Consider the following 18,899-nt stretch of genomic DNA (forward strand, 5'->3'; position numbering starts at 1 on the left):
TGTTACCGATTTTTAAGAATAAGGGTGATGTGCAGAGCTGTAGTAACTACAGAGGGATTAAATTGATCAGTCACAGCATGAAGTTATGGAAAAGAGTAGTGGAAGCTAGGTTAAGAAGGGATGTGATGATTAGTGAACAGCAGTATGGTTTCATGCCGGGAAAGAGCACTACAGATGTGATGTTTGCTCTGAGAATGTTGATGGAGACGTACAGAGAATGTCAGAAGGAGTTGCATTGTGTTTTTCTAGACTTGGAGAAAGCATATGACAGGGTGCCTAGAGAGGAGTTGTGGTATTGTATGAGGAAGTCAGGAGTGTCAGAGAAGTATGTAAGAGTGGTACAGGATATGTACGAGGGTAGTGTGACAGCAGTGAGGTCTGCGGTGGGAGTGATAGATGAGTTTAAGGTGGAGGTGGGGTTACATCAAGCATCAGCTCTGAGCCCTTTCTTATTTGCAATGGTGATGGACAGGTTGACAGACGAGATCAGACAGGAGTCGTTTGCAGATGACATTGTGATCTGCAGTGAGAGTAGGAACAGGTGGAGGAGACCCTGGAGAGATGGAGATTTGCTCTAGAGAGAAGAGGAATGAAGGTCAGCAGGACTAAGACAGAATATATGTGTGTGAATGGGAGGGAGGATAGAGGAATGGTGAGGATGCAAGGAGTAGAGGTGGCGAAGGTGGATGAGTTTAAATACTTGGGGTCAATAGTTCAAAGTAACGGTGAGTGTGGAAGAAAGGTGAAGAAGAGAGTACAGGCAGGATGGAGTGGGTGGAGAAGAGTGTCAGGAGTGATTTGTGACAGACGAGTACCTGTAAGAGTGAAAGGGAAGGTCTACAAGAGGGTAGTGAGACCAGCTATGTTATATGTGTTGGAGACAGTGGCATTGACAAAAAGGCAGGAGTTTGAGCTGGATGTGGCAGAGTTAAAGATGTTAAGATTTGCACTGGGTGTGACGAGGGTGGACAGGATTAGGAATAAGTATATTAGAGGGTCAGCCCAGGTTGGAAGATTTGAAGACAAAGCCAGAGAGGCAAGATTACATTGGTTTGGACGTGCTGAGGAGGGATGCAGAGTATATTGGGAAAAAAGATGCTAAGGATGAAGCTACCAGGTAACAGGAAAAGAGGCAGGCCTAAGACAAGGTTTATGGATGTAGTGAGAGAGGACATGCAGGTGGTTGGTGTGACAGAGCAAGATGCAGAGGACAGGAAGAAATGGAAACAGGTGAACTGCTGTGGCGACCCCAAACAGGAACAGCCGAAAGAAGATGATGATGATTAAGAGGTATTCTAAACTGAATCTGTAATCAGCTGTTCTGCACACAGTGACAGACGCACTCTCAAAATATTTCAGAAAATGGGGACACGTTAAGGATGTAAAAAGAATACTCTATGTTGATTATAGGTTGCTTAATGCAATCTGAGTACCCAAAGCCCATGTGATGACATATGTCCAGCTCAATAGGAAAAATGAATGATTTTTTTCTCACTCCTTTTTCTGTAGTATAACTAACTCAAACATCACCATACCTCAACTTAAGGTTGTAATTTATTTCCTTTTGTGTAGGTGCCTGTTTGGTCTGAAAAATCTTTCCAAACTCAAAATACAGTAAAGCAACCAGACACCCTCTCTGTCTATGGAGTGTGCTCGATTTTTGTATTAAACACCCTGCAGCCCCACTTTCCCTTTCTTCCATTTGTCATAGTGATTTTGGAATGAGTAAGTTGCTTTTCTCCATAATTTTTAGGTGAGTCATTAGGTGGGTCATTATTCAGCGCCTTAGTTCAAATGAGGCGGAATATTACTCAGCTAGCATGGATTTGTGTCAGAGATTTACCAGCAGGGGTTATGATAACAAGGATGTCAACTTAGCCAGATGCCGGGTCAACCAGATCAGTAGAGATTATTTATTGGAATACAAAACAGAGCAGGACAACAGTTCTGGGGCCCCCCTTCGATTTATTACTACTTTTGGTAGAAACATCAATATGATCAGGAACATCATCAACAAACATTGGAACATCTTGCTTGCCAATGATCAGCTGAGATCTCTACTGGGGCAACAGTGCCGTTTTGCTTATAAAAGAGGCAAAACATTGGGTTCACATTTGTCCCACTATAAACACATAGGAAGTGGGGGGGCCACTCACAAGCAACTTACATTACATGGACAGGAGTTATTGGGTTCCTTTCCCTGTGGTCACTGTGGATCGTGCCAACAGATGAATAAATCCAAAGATTTTTCTAGTCGTAATACCAGTCAAGTATTTAACATCAAAATCTTTGGTAATTGTGGCAGTGATTGGGTTGTATACCTTGCTAGCTGCCATTGTGGGGCTTTTTATGTTGGCCAAACTTCCAGGCCCCTTAGATCTAGAATCAATGAACATCGAAGTGACATCAGAAATCAGAAAACGACTAATGCCTTGTACCAACATACCCTTAAACATCAACAAGCCAAATTCACCTTCATGATTATTGATCGTATCATGGGTGATCGTAGTAATAAACAGGGTTGGCATGGTATTCTGGATCACAAAGAGAAATACTGGATTATCACTCTTGGGGGTCTTTTTCCACCTGACCTTAATGACCATTTTTAGTGATCCATTATTTGGATAGTTTTATTGTTTATATATTGGCACACTGTCTGTTTTTTTTCATCACCCATTACATTTATTACATTATTATCATTCCGTGTTATTTTACTGTGGGCTTATCCTTGATGGAGTTCATGCTACATGCTGGTTTAGCCATATGATCTTTACATCAATGGCCCCAACAACTACAGGTTTACATACACTTTTTTTGGGGGGACCCAACACTGCATATTACTTTATGCTTATATACCATACATATGCCAGTCACTTCTATAGTTTTATCCTCTTTTCCATATTTGTTTTGATAGATTGATATTCATTATAACTCATTACTATTTGGTTTGTAATACCTCCCATAACAGTCACTGGATTATATTAACATTTTTTTATCAACATTTACCTGCTTATTTTATTATTTAATTCACTTTTGTCCACATTTATCTTATGACAGTTCATTTTGCGGTGACATGCCACATCTCTTTAGTCTTTAGGCTTTGTGAATGTTATATGGCTTTATGGCATACATTGGTTTTTTCAGATTAATTAGTTGACATTAATATTCATGACTTTTGTATATTCTGTCTGCCTATTGGATTATTTTTTGTATATATTAAACATTTATAACAGGGCATCATATGTCTGTCCTACACTGAAGAAGGCAATTCCTGCCGAAACCGGTCTGAGTATTTTTGGAAATAAAGGACTTCTCACTTGTTTCAGCATCCGTGTCTGCTTTTTGCTGGCCATTTTTTGTTTGTGCAGTCATTAGGTGGGAAGTCAGGGTCATCTGTCCACCATAATTTCAATGAAGATATTTTCCTGAATCCAGACTGAGTTTTAATCCTTCACTTTGGAATTCATGACTCCTACTTCCCCTTCACTCTTTTCTTATTAGCTTGATTTTTCACTCATCTTGGGGAAAATAGGGGTGCTACCACTGCTAATGATGATGATCATGCCTCTTCCCATTTATTCTTTTTCTTGGGGAGAAATAATATGAGTACCTGTCATTTTACACACTGAACTCTTTTCCTTCTATTCTTTTAATTTTTCCATTAGTTTTTACTTGCACCTTCATACCTTTCCAACATGATCTTATGCATCCATATCATATCACTCTGTCTCTTCTTGTCTCTAATTTGAAGAGTTGCATTTCCTGTAGTTTCAGGTCATACCCTTCTCCAGCCAACATAACCATCTTTCCTTCATATTCCTTCCAGCAACCTGATGATTTAAGGTGGTATAGTCCAAAAACTCAAAACCATTGGACTGGTCATCACAGGTGCCCATCATTCTGCAACAACGTATCTGTCACCAGTTCAAGCCCCTTCCCTTGTTCCTCATCTGCTACTCCCTGCTGAGCCTCCAGATCTTGTTGCTGACATTTTTGCATCAACGACATCTCCATGTCAGCTGGAGCTTGGGAAAAGTTTTTGTTATCTGGGGGCAAATGAATGTTTTTCTTGCCAATCATACTCTTTGCCTAGTTTAATGAGGAGCATTTCTTCAGCAGGCCATATGCTGATTTTCTCTTTTTTGTACCCTTTTACCTTGTAATAACCCTTTCCATTTCCTGTACTATTAAAAAAGCAAACGCTTCTTTATTTCTGTCTTTTCTATATATTTATATAGCCATTGAATTGATCAACAAGCAACAGCAATTTTGTGTCTGCTTTGCTGTTAAATTTGTCTTTAGTCACTGTTATTTGATTGTTATATTTTAGTATAACTGTTTTTTTTTAGAATGGAGAACAAGGACTCTGGTTTTAAAATGTGCTCTTAGTATGGACATAGGATCCAGCCCCAGAATCCACTCAAGCTCTGTGTTGTGACACTTGAGGTTCAGCATCTTGATACCAATTGCTCTAGTTGTAATTGGACAGGAGAGGCAGGTTAGTGGTTAAGGGCTTGCTGAAAGGTGAAGCACATCAAGAAAAGGAAAAAAGACGCAGATAAAGGACATGAAAAAATGGAGAAGAAAAAGAACAAATGAAGAATTGAGAAAAATGAGCCTACCATACTTGACAAGCTTTTTACTGTCAAATCCCCCAGAACAACCATTCTTCTCCTACCTGCCCAGTGTCTTCAGGAATCTGTATTCTTCAGTGCCATAACTTGGCATCTCATTAGGACTCATCAAGGCTGACAAATCTAGGGAGCCTATGACAAGAAAAATAATCATATATCCTATAACTGTATTAGAGATATTTCAGAAATGTTATGAACATTTGTAGAAAGTAGAGGAATGTGGAAAACAAGAAGAAGCGCAAATGAGAGTATTTATGGAATACTTAATTATGCCAAGGTTACAGGAAGATGAGGCTCAACAATTAATAGCTAAAATAGGAGAGGATGAGATAAAAATGGTGACGTAATCAATCTACAGGGAAATCTTCATGACATATGGCATTCCTATAAAGGTTTGGAATTTAGGAGGGAAGAAAATTATAAAGATCTGGAAGTTTTTTTTGACAGTATTTTAAAAGGAGGAGAAGCTCCAGTATCTTATAAGATGTGGGGGCTGTATAACCCATAGAGAGTAAAGGCCCATTAGACCCAACTTCATATAGACCCATTTCAGTTTAAACCATCTTTATAAACTGTTTAATTCTGTGCTAGCTTAGAGAATGCCAAATGTGTTACCAAAACTGGTATCAATGTGGTTTTGTGGAAGGGAGGAAAACATTTTACAACATTAATAGAACAGTGATGATCCAGAGGGAAGCAAAGTGTGAGAAAATACTACTGTTGTCTTGGGTCTTGATGCAGAGAAGGCATTTGATAATAAAGCTGTGATTTTGCAAACAGTGCAATGTAAGCAAGTGCATACCCTGATAGAATAATAGGATTGCTTAGAAGGATGTATGAAGGAAAGGAGGCAAGAATTAAGGTAAGAGAACTCCTCTATCTTCAGCTATGCTTGAACAGAGTAACCAGACAGGAATGTGTTCTTTCCCTTTGGGCAAAAACAAAAATAAGTAATAATAATAATAATAATAATAATAATAATAATAATAATAATGTGACACTTAGAAATTCAGTGATTTAATTGATATGGTAATCAAGAAAATTTGGCTTTATTTGCAGATGATATTATTCTGTACTTGATAAAGCCAGAAAAGAGCATTTTGAGACAGTTTGAAGTCTTTTGGAATATAAAATAAATGGAGGTAAAACAACTGCTATAGCAGTAAAGTAATGTAACCACACTTGAATTGGTTCAATTTATGGGGATACAGTAAGATGAAGTATTTAGGTTTATGGATTCAAACGGATTGTATTATGGCAAGTAAAGATATGCTGGAAGACACTAAACAGAAGATAATACAAAAATTGAAAAACTACAAACTCTTCTTTATGGATAGTGATGTGCAAACAGTGAAAATGTTTTTAGTCCCTTTATTTTTATATACAGGTCATGCATTCTTTTATCAAGCAGAAAAGATGATGATAGTAATTAATAAAGAGTTGACGTAATTTATTTGGGAGGGAAAAGGTCAAGAATTAAGTGGGATAAGTTGATCCTCCCCATAAAACAAGATGGTTTAGGATTATATGATTTGTATGGACATTCTAGAGCTACACATTTAAGGCCCACACACATAACACAAGCAGAGGGTTATAAGTCAAAGTGGAATGGTTTGATAATGAAGTGGGGGGAGGGTTCAAGAAATAGAGAGAGAGAGAGCAGGATTTTGGATGCAGATCTTTAAGAAGAACAACAACCACACGGAATATTATATTCTTAAAGTTGATGAAAGTATTCTAATAACTAAGCTAAAGCAGGAGTAGAGAAAAGAGATTTTGCCAGAAGGGATGATTGCAAGTAGGAGTGCATAAAATATGCAAGAGGGAACAGAAATTTACTGGATAAAACTGTCAAAGGATCCAAGGTTGGCAGAGCAAATAACTAGAGAGGGAAAGGTAATAGAGTGGGTTGAGGCCAAGAAGAAGAAGTTTAGACTGCAGGTTAGAGACTGCCTTCCCTACCAGGGGCTGATATCAGAGTACAGGTACAGAGAAAGTGAAAGGGGAGTCCTAAGTGAAAAACTAGCTCGTGCAGAGTTTTTAGTCAAATCTAGAACAGAAGCTGCTATTACAAAAGGGTAATTAGTAGGGCATATAATATATTGCATGATAGCTAAAAGATTCAGTCAGAGAATGTTTGCAAACATTGAGAGGAGACCTTGAAAAAGCAATTTACAAGTGAACAGAGGAAGGGCATATGTATGGCTACTAATTCTGGAGTAAAATCTTGAAGGTTTACGATTTTTGTTTGGAAGAATTTGCATCAGTATTTTGATACTCCAAGAAGACTTGAAATAATTTTTCTTCAGGTAGGGTGGCCACGGTGGTGAGAGCGGCCACAGTTGTGCAGCGGTTAGCATTGCCGCCTCACAGCAAGAGGTTCTCCGGTTTGATTCTTGGCTGGGGTGCCTTCTGTCCGGAGTCTGCATGTCCTCCCTGTGGTCGCATTGGTTTCCTCCGGGTGCTCCGGTCTCCTCCCACATCCCAAAGGCATGCTGTAGGTGGATTGGACACTCTAAACTGGCCCTAGGTGTGAGTGTGTGCGTGTGTGTGCCTTCTGTGGAAGGTTGGGCACCGGGCTGGCAACTCGACACCGTAAAACTCCACTGCCAATCATGAGCGGACAGGTGATCCGCTGTGGCGACCCCTAACCGAGGAAAAGCCGAAAGAAGAAGATGGCAAATGCTGGAGGTGTGATGGGAAATAAATGGGTAACTGTAAACATGTCTTTAGGGAGTATAATGAGTTGGCAGATTTTAAAAATTCCCTGCAGAATAGTCTTTCAGAAATATTGGGGGAGGAAATGACTGTATTTAAGGAAATTACTCATTTCAGCCTGGACACAGGATCTAAATCCTGTAGACATAGTAAGGCCTTATTAAATTTAATTCTGTTTGCTGCCAAAAAGCAATTGCTAGAAAATGGAAATCAAAATCTAAAGAAACTCTATTTAATGTATTGAACTGAGCAATTATCTAAAGATCTCACTTCCGGTTATTTTGTATTGCCTTCTCTTAAATCTTACAAGTGAGGGTTTTTCATTCCTAGATTTACTGAAAGGTATATATTTTCTTAAGGAGTATAATTTGCCATGTTTGATTATCACTTCTTCTCACTGTCTGTATTTTAAAGCAGTATATCATGTACAGGTATAGATAGATAACACAGCATTTAACCAAGGCTTGTACGCTTTGGTCATGTAGGTGAAGCCCAAGTGAACAAAGCCAGCCATGGGTAAACCTGCATTATCCACACCCAAACATAATATATTGCTATCTGATGACATTATTTAAAAAAATATATCACTTACCTCTAGATGCTTCAATGCAAAAAACACCTGAATGTGTATGTACATAGTATACATGATGTATTAAAATTTGCTAGACAGTAAATTTGCAACAAGAAAGGAACTTGGGAAATACTGTTATATATTTTTTTTCATTCTTTTTATTGTTCAGGTGAATTAGTCATATGGGAGTGGGGAGTTAAAACCTACATTCTGCAAATCTGGAGAATTTTACAGCTATAGTTTACTATCCCAATATTCAGTATGTTTATATTTTAAACTTTGTTGTCCTTTCATCATATTCTTTGTTGGTTAGTTTTAGTATGTCTGAAATATGTTATTGTTGGTACTGCTGTTATATAAATGTTGTAAAACATAAAACAGAAACACCTTACATTTTTAAATGTCATTGTATGATGCAGCTTTATTGATTGATAAATTGATTGTGTGCACGTGTGAGTTTCCAAGAATAACTTTAAAAATTTTTGGACACATATTTGCTGTTGGCATGTGTCATGATGTGAGGTAGTGCCATCTGTGCCAGGAAGAGTAGGACAGTGCATGTGTAACACATGCCAGCATAACTAGCTGGAGTTTTGTAAAAAAATTTATGTCATTTGACTATCACACTGATTTGTACAGATGCTTGTATTAAACATGTATTTGTAAAGTTGCTTGTGTTAAAAAATGCATCAATGGTGGGTCCTACTGGACAGAAAATAGATATACATGTATGTCAGACAGTATTATTATAACTGATTAAATGTAGATGTTTTAACAGAGAATTCTGGAAGGGAAAAAGTTAATCTCAGTCCAGCTAATTTTAAAAAATAGGTTGAAAATTAAATGGGTTGGTTTATGCCATAAAGATTTTATCTTGCAGGTCTGATTGAAGCCAGAGACAAAAATGTCTGGGAAAACCAGGACTAGGAATCTTACTGTATTGTCCTTAGGGGTGAACTAATTGCCATTGTGGAAGGGTAGAAGTTTTTGAAATTGTTTTATAGCTTTCAGATGCTGCAGCAGATCTTAGCAAAGCTCTGGGTGTGTATTGTACCAGAGTCAATTGACCAGATGTGATGTCATTCTATAACCAGCACCAAAATGATTTTTTAAGATTCTAGTGAGAGATATGAAAGAACTCTTGCAGCAGCACTTTGTTCTTCAGAACCTGACAAGAAAGATCTCTCTCAGATATCTCACACAGCCTCACACCTCATTTTGCCTTCCTGTAGTAAACAACTCAGCACTCATCATCTTGCCTTGCTGTAGTAAGTAACTTAACTAGGGAACAGTAATTCTTTAGTCAGTCAGGAAAATATAATGAAATTAGTTAAGTATTGTTTTTCTCCATCTGTGTGAATCTATCCAACTGTGTTATTTTTTTTATATATCCTGTTTTGAAACTCTGGTGTTTATTGTAACTAGATATTCAGTATTCTCATGTTTTGTATTTTATTATTTATTACTAAATATTTCTATACCTTTCACTGTGGCTTGTCTTTCAGAGAATACGTTTAACATCTTAAGAGTACTTATGCTTATTTTATTTATTGTTATTTATTTATTGCATTTGTTTACCGGGATAAGTCCACTGGGCCTAAAAGAGCCCATTTTCAGTGGAGGCCCGGGGAGAAAAGCTCCAACGAGATACAGAAAAAATATAAACATTAATTAGTACAGAAGCAGAAACAGTGTTATAGATAGTAAATATATAAAGAATATATACATAAAAGCAGGAATCTAGTTTGTTTGATTACAGCAATATATACAGAAAATATACATTAAAGCAGAATTCAATGAATTCAATCAGATTGGTATAAACAGAGATCAGTATTATTGTACCAGAATCAACAAGTGAAGATAAAAATAAATATGGAGAAAATATCATCAGTCACTAGTAGCAAAATACATAGGAGTTTAGTAATCATATAAGGAGAGTGAAGAGGTTAGATTATAGAGCAGGAACATAGCCAGGAAGAGTTAAGATGATTTTTCAGCATTTGTTTGAAGGTGGTGGTGCTGCCTGTGTTTCTTATAGAAGGCGGAAGTGAGTTCCATAGTTTGGCGATGGTGAAGGCATAGAGGAGTTGACCAGCAGGTAAAGTGGGCTTATCTACTTTTAGAAGTAGATGATTTTCAGATCTTAGATGCCTGCTGGAATGGTATTTGGCAAGTAGAGTTGAGAGAGCAGGACAGTCTGCTGGTCTGTAGATTATTTTGTGCACAGTAGTTAGTTAGGTGAATGAGAGTTGGTGGGGGAGTTCCAGCCACCCTAATTGTTTCAGTGACTTACAATGGTGGGCTGAGAATGTGGCCTTGGTGGCAAATTTTGCTATTCTGTTGTAACACATAGCAAGTTTGGATTTTGTAGAATTTCAGATATTACTGAGGAGAGGGGCACCATAAAGGAGAGAGGCTAATAAAAAGGTAGTTGCAAGGGCTTGTCTAGTAGAGAGGCTAAGAAAGTGTTGGTGCCTGTAGAGCATACCAAGCTTTTGGTGTGTTTTTTTGATGTTATTGTTTATGTGTAGGTCAAAGTTAAGGTTTTCATCTATAATAATGCCTAGTAATTTAGTAACACTGTGGCTGCTCCTGAAAGCCTTGCTGCTTTGGTCAAACGCTATAATTTGTATTAGTATTAATTTTAGTCAGTATAGTTGGGTACCCTTGTAAGATCCACAGAGTAGCTGATTGGTGGCCGCCTAATTACCTTATAGTCTGGGTAGAGGGGGCACAGCTAGAAAATCTGTGCCAGCCTTTCCCAGGTGTGTGTGTGTGTGTCTGTCTGTCTGTCTGCATTTGAAAATCAAACGTACAAGTGTGTGCCAGCTACTTGGAACAGAGACACAGAGCTCCAAAGTGGTCAATGGAGAGTCTTGTTTGGAGCCTGGAGAGAGACAAAGTCTCCAGTCAGAGGCTGGACGGTGCTCCCTGTGTGCCCTTAAGGGAAATTGTGCTTGGTGCAGAGAGCTGCATCTGAAAATACTGTGTGTATCCATTTTTGTTCCTAGCAGCCATCCCTTACCAGTGTTAGTGGTAAGGATTACAGCTCCTTGATTACTGGCCTAAAGTAGGGACCATCACAACATGGATAAGATCACTTATGCTGGAACTTTATACAGCTCATTTTTAAGTAAAATAACTGGTTTCAGCTTACAAGTACATACTTTAATTGTAAGCTATGCAGACTAGTCAGGAAGGCTGACTGATGCTATATTTTTTCTGCAGTAAATTTTTATTAGAAATATAGTACTGTTAAGTAAGTCAGCATCTCACAAGACTGATCTTTTACTTAAAACAAAGTTTGCCTTGTATACATTCCTTTTAAGTTTGTATAATCTTTTGTTGTTGTTGTAGTGCCTCATATCAGAAAACACCATTAAAGATGTTTACATTGGCCATGAAGCACAGCACATGAGAAGTGTTCTGTCCCTGAAATTTCCTGTTCAGTTTGGCATTATCATGGACTGGACAGAAATAGAAAAGGTAGGTGTAAAATGAAAATTAAATCAATCTTTTTCTGTGGCTGTCACAGGATCAAAACTAAGACAATGAAGTACTTTGTTTATAGAAAAAAAAGCATTTTTATGATACTATAGTCACTGTTTACTGGCAGTGCCCTTATTTTAACTGTACCACATTATTTTCTTATATGGAGAGTAACTGTTGTACTTTATTTAACTTACTTGTCAGCTTTGGCTATGTTGTTGTTTTTTAGGGATTTAGACACATTTGACTTTTCATGACCCTAAGGATATCAGCATACCAGGCCTGTCTATTCACTGCTGCTGCTTAAAATTCTTGCAAAGTGATATTCATTACTTCATATGATGCTCTCTATCCATTTTAGCCGTTGCTACCCTCTTCTTCTTTTGTATCCAATATTTTTTAGCATTAGTATCTTCTCCAGTCTGTCTTTGCATTATATAGCCAAAAGTATTAGAGCTTTTAGATTTGCTATCACATCTTACAGTGAACAGTATAGGCTTATTTATTTAAATGTTGACTGTCATTAAGATGACACCATTTTAATTTTTTTATGCTGAGCAGCAAGCCAGCTTTTGTAGTTTCTACTTTCAACTTCATCAGTGGGCTGTTCAGCTCTTTCTCACTTTCAGCCATCACAGTGGGATGATCTGCATATCCCTGGTTGATACTTCTTCAGACAGATTTGATTCCAACATCTGATTTAAATAACATAGTATTTTATGTGATATAGTGAATGTATAAATTAAATAAGGTGACAATTTATAGATCTGATGTTGTCAATCTTCATTTTATCCTTGCCATATGGGTCCGGTTCTGATATTGAACCAAGTCAGTCATTACTACAGCTCACGCAGGCCAAAAACTCTCAAGCTTCATCTTTATCCACAATCCCCCTGTCCCAGTTAATTCAGATCTTGTTTGCCTCTTTTCCAGACAGATGTGTTCGCCTCAGCTCTCGAGCTAAGTCTATTTTATTATTACTTCTTGTTAAAAATCTCTTGTTAGAGTTTCTCCTCCTTATTGTTATATATATTTTTTCTTGTATGTTTGTGTACCTTTACTGTCTTTTGATCCCTTCCCATACACTTGCATGTATTCTTACTATCATTGTTGATAGTTTCAGCTACACTGAAGTGTACGGGAAACTATCATTGTTGATAGTCCCCTCCTTTCCTTTTCTCATTTTCCTTGCTCTTCTACTTCTGCCTTTTCTATAGAAGTTTAGTGTTTGTTTCCTTTGTCTTTCCTGTAATTATGGCTGACAGACCTAAAGGGCTCACTGGTTTTAAAAAGTGCCAAAAGTGTGGCCACAAAATTCCCTCTTCAGACTCCCATCTTTTGTGTGTCTGTTGCTTATTCATCTACAAGAGGTCTGTAGCATTTGCCACAGCTTTAGCCACAGAGCTCTTATCAAGAGGAAAAATAAATTAATATTGAAGGGCTTAACTCCATCAGCCTTTGAGGAAGCCATATCTGCTGTGAAGAGTAAATCTGATATTTCTTCCCCTTCCTCTTTATCATCTTTAGAAACATCTGAAAAGAGGAGCTTGTCAGTACCATTATCTCTCTTGGAACCAACTCAAAAAAAGCATAAATCACCGGCTCCACAAAGCACCTTGGATCTGATGGAATGTGAATCCAAAAGTTCAGTGCCAGAAAAGATATTATCAGTACAGACAACTGCTCTGACTCCTTAAACATTGACCAGAGCTTCAACACAACAGAAAAGTCTTAGTTCAACTCAGGACACCTCATCTTCAACGCCATCTTCATTGGCGCAGGCAATTGAACAGCCTGAATTGCCAGGAGTGGTATAGTCGCTTTCTGTTGATCCTTTTGCTGGAGAATTGCCTGAGGTTGTTTTACAGAGATGAAAATCTCCTTCTCAAGCCTCTATCTGTTCCACCAAAAGTCTCACTGAGATTGATGTGGAGAGATTAGTGAATGAAATTCTGTGGGTGAGAGAACTTACAGGACTCCTCATCTCGACCCCTTTGGGTCTTGGAATCGATTTAACTTCTACCCCTTGCACTACTCCCCCTATGACCTCCTGACCTCCTCTGAAGTTTAGAGATGTCAGCTGTGAGCCTTCCAGCACTGACTGTATTGGTTCTGGTGATATCTCTCCCTTCGGAACCAGTTATTTCCGTCATTTCTTCAGCTCTCTCAGATCCAGACACCTCCCAGGGCCACATCTGCCCTGTCAAGCTTCTAGGAGCTGGGGTTGACTGCAATTTTTTTGGAGTCGTCTCTGCGCCTGGGATCCTCTACATGGTGCAGCTTGGCCCTGGCTGTCTCATCAGAGCAGAGAGTGACCATGGTTCTGAGGCAGTCTTTCTCGGTTTTGGGCTCCCTTCCCTCTTCAGGACGGCCAGCCTTTGAGGCAATGAAGAGGGCTTTGTCCACAGTGGTCACTCAATCAGTCCCATTCTCCTTGGAGCATATCCCCATCCTCACAATCTCTTATTTGATCAGTCTGTCCACTGAGGCAGTGAATACTGAATCCACAGGACCCACAGATTAATGTTTTGTCCTCTTTTGATACCTCCCCAGACTATCCTCCGAGGAGGTTCCTCAGAAGAAAAAGTGCAAGAGGAAGCACTTAGATTCCCCACAGGAATCTGTCACAGAAAATACTGAATTTCATGAAGGGGAAGAGTCCCCAGGGTCATCCCCTGATGATGTCTTCTTTGCCGACGTCCTGGAAATTTTAGAACAGAGGGGTGACTAGAAGTCTCAAAATCCTTCCTCGGAGGAGTTGGTGTGCCTTCAGGCTTTCGATGCTTGCCCATCTACTCTTGGGTGACTCTGCCTGCTGATGAGCTCACTCAGTTGATCTCGCAGTGGGTGAGGAAGGCACCAGACACCATTGGACTTATCCCTAAGAGACCAGACAAAATTCTATCTGCTATCAAGGGCAAGCAATTCTGGGCTAAAAGTCTTCCTGTAGATACCATGGTCATTGTGTCTGCCACTAAAACGGAACTGGCTGAAGAAAGTTCATCTATCTATCCCCCAATACATAGAGAGTCCTGGGGGATGGATAGGTTTGGGAAGTGGGTTTATGCTTCATCGACCTTTGCTTTAAGGCTTTGAATTTCCTGGTACATTTTACCAGACTCCAAAGGGATCTGATCAAGGAATTGTCAGATACCCTTGCAGGAGCTGTTACTGAGGGAGTCCAAGACAAGGTTGCTTCCCAGTTGGCCACCCTGGATTCCATGTCAAATTCATACATAAAGCTCATTGCACATGCAGCTGAAGGGACTACCTGAGCTGTGGATTCAGGCATAGCCATAAGGAGACATGCCTGGATGCGCCTTTGTGACTTTGTGGAACCATTTAAGTCTTCATTCATCAATGCTCCCTTTGGCAGAACATCTCTTTTTGGCTCAAAAGTTAGACATTATCCAGGTGTGAGAAGGATGGTAAGGCCCTTTCTGCAGTGGACATATGTTTTTCCACTCCTCAAAGATCCTTTTCCAGGAATTAGAGGAGTGGTGGAAAAATGTGGTTCAGGAAATCCCAAGAGCCTTTCCAGGACACGAGTGGTACCAGTGCTTCCAGGGGCAGAGGCAGGAACTACAATGGAAGACGCCATCCATGCAGCAGACGTGGTCCGGAGAATCAGGGCTTTAAGGACTCCTTTCCAGATAAGCTCTTTCAGCATTCCTGAAAGGAAGCCGTATTGTCTTCCTCTGGAGGCAGTCGGAGGATGCTTATCCTTGGACCAAAGCACCTGGCAAAATATAACAACAGATTCATGGATGCAATGGATCAGATCCAGAGATTATATTATACCCTTTTCCAGTCCTTCCCCCATTTGCAAGAAAATCCCTGATGTTCCACCTAATCAGAGGGAACCAGCAGTTCTAGAATTTCAAAAGCTGCTAGACAAAAGAGTTATCCAGGAAGTCCCACCAGAATAAAGAGGATCCAGAATTTACTCAAGATTCTTTTTAGTGCCAAAAAAGACAGGGACTGATGACCAATTTTGGATCTCAGTGTGCAGAACAAATCTGTTCAACAAACGAAATTATGGATGGTCACAGTACAGTTCAGTCTTCTGTTTGTGGGAAAGGATGACAGGATGTGTTCAATAGATCTTCAGGATGCATATTGCCACATAAAATGGAATAATGCTCCAGAAGATTACTCTGCTTCTGGTTGGGAGCCAGTCATTACCAATTTAGAGTACTGCCCTTTGACTACAGCACAACCCCCAGAATCTTTGCCAAATGTATGGCAGTAATAGCAGCTCACTTGAGACTGCAGGGATTCTGGGTGTTTCCGTATTTAGACAACCAGCTCATTACTGCTCCAACCAGGCATCAGTTGATAGAGACAAGGGATTACATTCTCAAGACCTATGCATACCTAGGAGTAATGGTAAATCCTGAAAAAATCACAACTGACTCCAACTCAGAGCTTTAGAGTTTATAGAGGCAGTAGTGAATACAACATCAACTGTAGTATCCTTTCCTCCAGTGAGGCTTCAAAAAATTATAACTCAGGTTCAGATGATTATCCACAGAAAGAAAGTACCTGCTGAACTAATCTTGCAGGCTCTAGGTTCAATGACAGTAACAATAAATCTAGTTCCCCTAACCAGATTTCACATGAAAATTCTACAATGGCTACTAGCATCTCAGTGGTCCATGCTATGCCAACCCATGTTGGATGAGAAACTAATCACCAATCACTGCAGAAAGGATCTAGGTTGGTGGATTCATTCCAAAAAAATTCTCCTGGGTCGCCCTTTCGTCCTTCTGGAGCCCAAGGACATAGTAACCAGGGACGCCTCCTAGATGGTGTGGGGTAGGGGGCTTTTCTGAATGAAATCAGGGAAATTGGGACATGTTTTTGATGTGCAGTGAGCTGCTTTGGCAGCTGCGGTTAACAGCCACTCTGTTTCCCAGGATAAATGAGAAGACTTGTTTAAGCAGTCCTTTACCTTTAAGAGCAGGTAGACTTATAGGTATATATGACTTGTTAAAATAATTTTAAAATACAATTTTTTATATTAGTAGATTTTATAATTTGTTTATTCTATTAATGTGGTGGTTTTGATTTAATACGAAAAGAGCTTTTAATGTTTTAATTGTTTACATTTGGATGATGGTAGTTAGGAATATTTTTTATTAGGTTAGTTATCATTAATCGGTTAGTTACGTTGGTGCTGTATTATTTAGCGAGCAGGAAGTGAGGTGTTTTTTCAGTTCTAATGAAGTTAGGTCATAATTCATGGAGAACAAAAGCACTTAACTCATTAAACAGTTGCATGGCCGACAGATGTGTATTTTTTCTTTTCTGTTTTTTATTTGACATGTTTGGGGAATTTGCTGATCACCTCCACTGCAGATTCAGTTAAAACAATGTTGAGCACACATGTAATTGGCCTGCATGCTGTTTTTGTTTTATTTAATGTAATTCTAAACTTTGCTATAAGAAGCTGGTGGTTTGCGCCTCAGTCATCTCCAAGTCTTGGTTTTGCTGATTGCATGGAACTCTTCCATCTCTCTCTTCAAAGTATTTAGTCAGGCTGATTTTAGTACTGATTATGTGGACCTATACTTGTGTAAAACCATCACTCTGAAAATGTGTGTTTGCTATGACTAGTGACTAATTTTGTTGTATGTGCAGAATTCTACTAGTTTAAGTCCCATTTTATTTCATATACCAACGCCATATTTCAGCTCGCCCATTATTCCAGTTTTACTTTTTATAACCAACTTTAGCATTCCAGTCACAAGTGATAAATATAGTAACTTTTTTATATTGCCAAAAAGTACTGGTTATCCATATAAAACTGGTTGATTTCCTCCTCTTTGAGATTTATAATTGGAGCATAAACTTGCATCACTGTATTTTTTTCTCCCTGCAGCTGACCATCAGCTGCCACCAGCTCCTTTCTGTATTCAGTGGGTGTACCAGACCCTCCTAATTAAAAAAAAAAAAAAGTAATAATTTTGTATAGCAATGTGAAGAATTGGTTAAAGGGCAGTGACCCAAATTTTCTAGGCAGGATCGCTTTTCTTCTCTTTCTGAAATTGAACTAGGTAGTTTGGCACATGTAGATCTCTGTTGACAAAGTGTTTAATTCTGGTAGGTCTGTGTGTTCTCACTGCAGTCATTCTCCAGCACTGTTCCTGCTTTTTTTAAGTTGTTGAACTATCTTAAAAAATTAGAATAAATATCTTACAAGCACAATTGAGATAATTGTTCTTAATTTCTTCATGACAGCTTGTAAACTGTCACGTTTTTAAACATGCTTGACATTTTACACTCTGTCATTAAATGATAGCCATTGGAATCACTCTAAAAGCACCTCCTCCATTTTTCTCCACACTTGTTACTGGAGCGGCCTTTCATTCATCACATGAATCATGCTTTTCCAATCTGTTTGAATCTAAATATGTATCATCCTCAGCATTAAGGCTGACACCCCTGCAGGTTTATTTTCTTGTCTAGCATTCCCAGTCCTCCTTTGTTCTTCTCTTCAGTGAGGTGCTCTCAGGCCACATTAGGCTGCTGTCCATCCCCTGGTCCTTGTTGAGGGGTATAGAGGAGTTATTGCCACTGCATGTTGGCTAGTGCCCCTACTTAAATCTCTTTGGCCTGTTGTTCCTCTGGATGACCCAATGCTAGTGTCTGACTATTTGGAAATAAATATTCACCATGGTGTAGGCATGCAGTGTTATCTAGATACTTGAAGGAAATTCATCCTGCTTTGTTTGCCACCTGGAAAAATGTGCACAAGGCTGCAGCTCTCACAGAGCTGCACTTGAAGATCCACTGTTTTAATTTGTAAGTGGAAGAAGAGGTGCATATTGCAATAGAGGGTATCCACTGAGAGCATTATAATGATTATTGATTAAGGATGCAAAGCATGTTACAGTAAAGGGCATTTCAGCATTGGTAGCTAGGTATGGGTTACCTCAGACGAGCAAATGAAAATGTTTTCAGATGAAGCATGTTGCTTGATCTTGTGGATGGCACAGCTTAAGAATCTGCAGTACATGATGATGAGGAATAATCAACCACAAGTTATAGTTGGTGATGAGTTGCCACTTTACTCTTGGAAGTTAAATATTTATTGTCCACCCTTCTGTACAGGGACAGTTTGGGAAACTGTCTTTCTACTTAATTGAAAACAACACTAGTGTGAGGATGGTGCAGTCAGGGAATTTTGCCATTTTCTGAAGCCTGAAATCATTGTTTTGTTTGGGTTGCAGCAGTAGACCCACCGTGAACACTATGCGCCACAGCAGGGGTGTGATAGTGAGGTAAAGAGTGCATTCAGACAGCAGTTGCAGGGAATACTAGATAAAGCAGGACAACATGAATTAATGCTGATAATGGGTGACCTGAATGCACATATTGGGACAGACAGAATAGGAAATGAGGACTTCCTGGGCCCACATGGGTGGGGCAAAAGGAATAAAGAGGGAAAGGCCATTCTAGATTTCTGTCTTACAAATGGCTTG

General features: G+C 39.2%; 1 protein-coding gene across 1 annotated transcript in view; it reads left to right on the plus strand.

Annotated features, from left to right (window-relative positions):
• Positions 1-18,899, plus strand: part of LOC122805359 (actin, clone 302-like) — a 305,392-nt gene that overhangs the window by 124,278 nt on the left and 162,215 nt on the right. The window contains exon 3 of the mRNA XM_044075487.1: positions 11,281-11,409. Coding sequence (XP_043931422.1) covers positions 11,281-11,409 — 129 coding nt within the window. The remainder of the gene's footprint in view (positions 1-11,280; positions 11,410-18,899) is intronic.

This window comes from Protopterus annectens, chromosome 1.part0 (assembly GCF_019279795.1).
Source record: "Protopterus annectens isolate FY-2018-M chromosome 1.part0, PAN1.0, whole genome shotgun sequence".
NCBI classification, from domain to species: Eukaryota; Metazoa; Chordata; order Ceratodontiformes; family Protopteridae; genus Protopterus; species Protopterus annectens.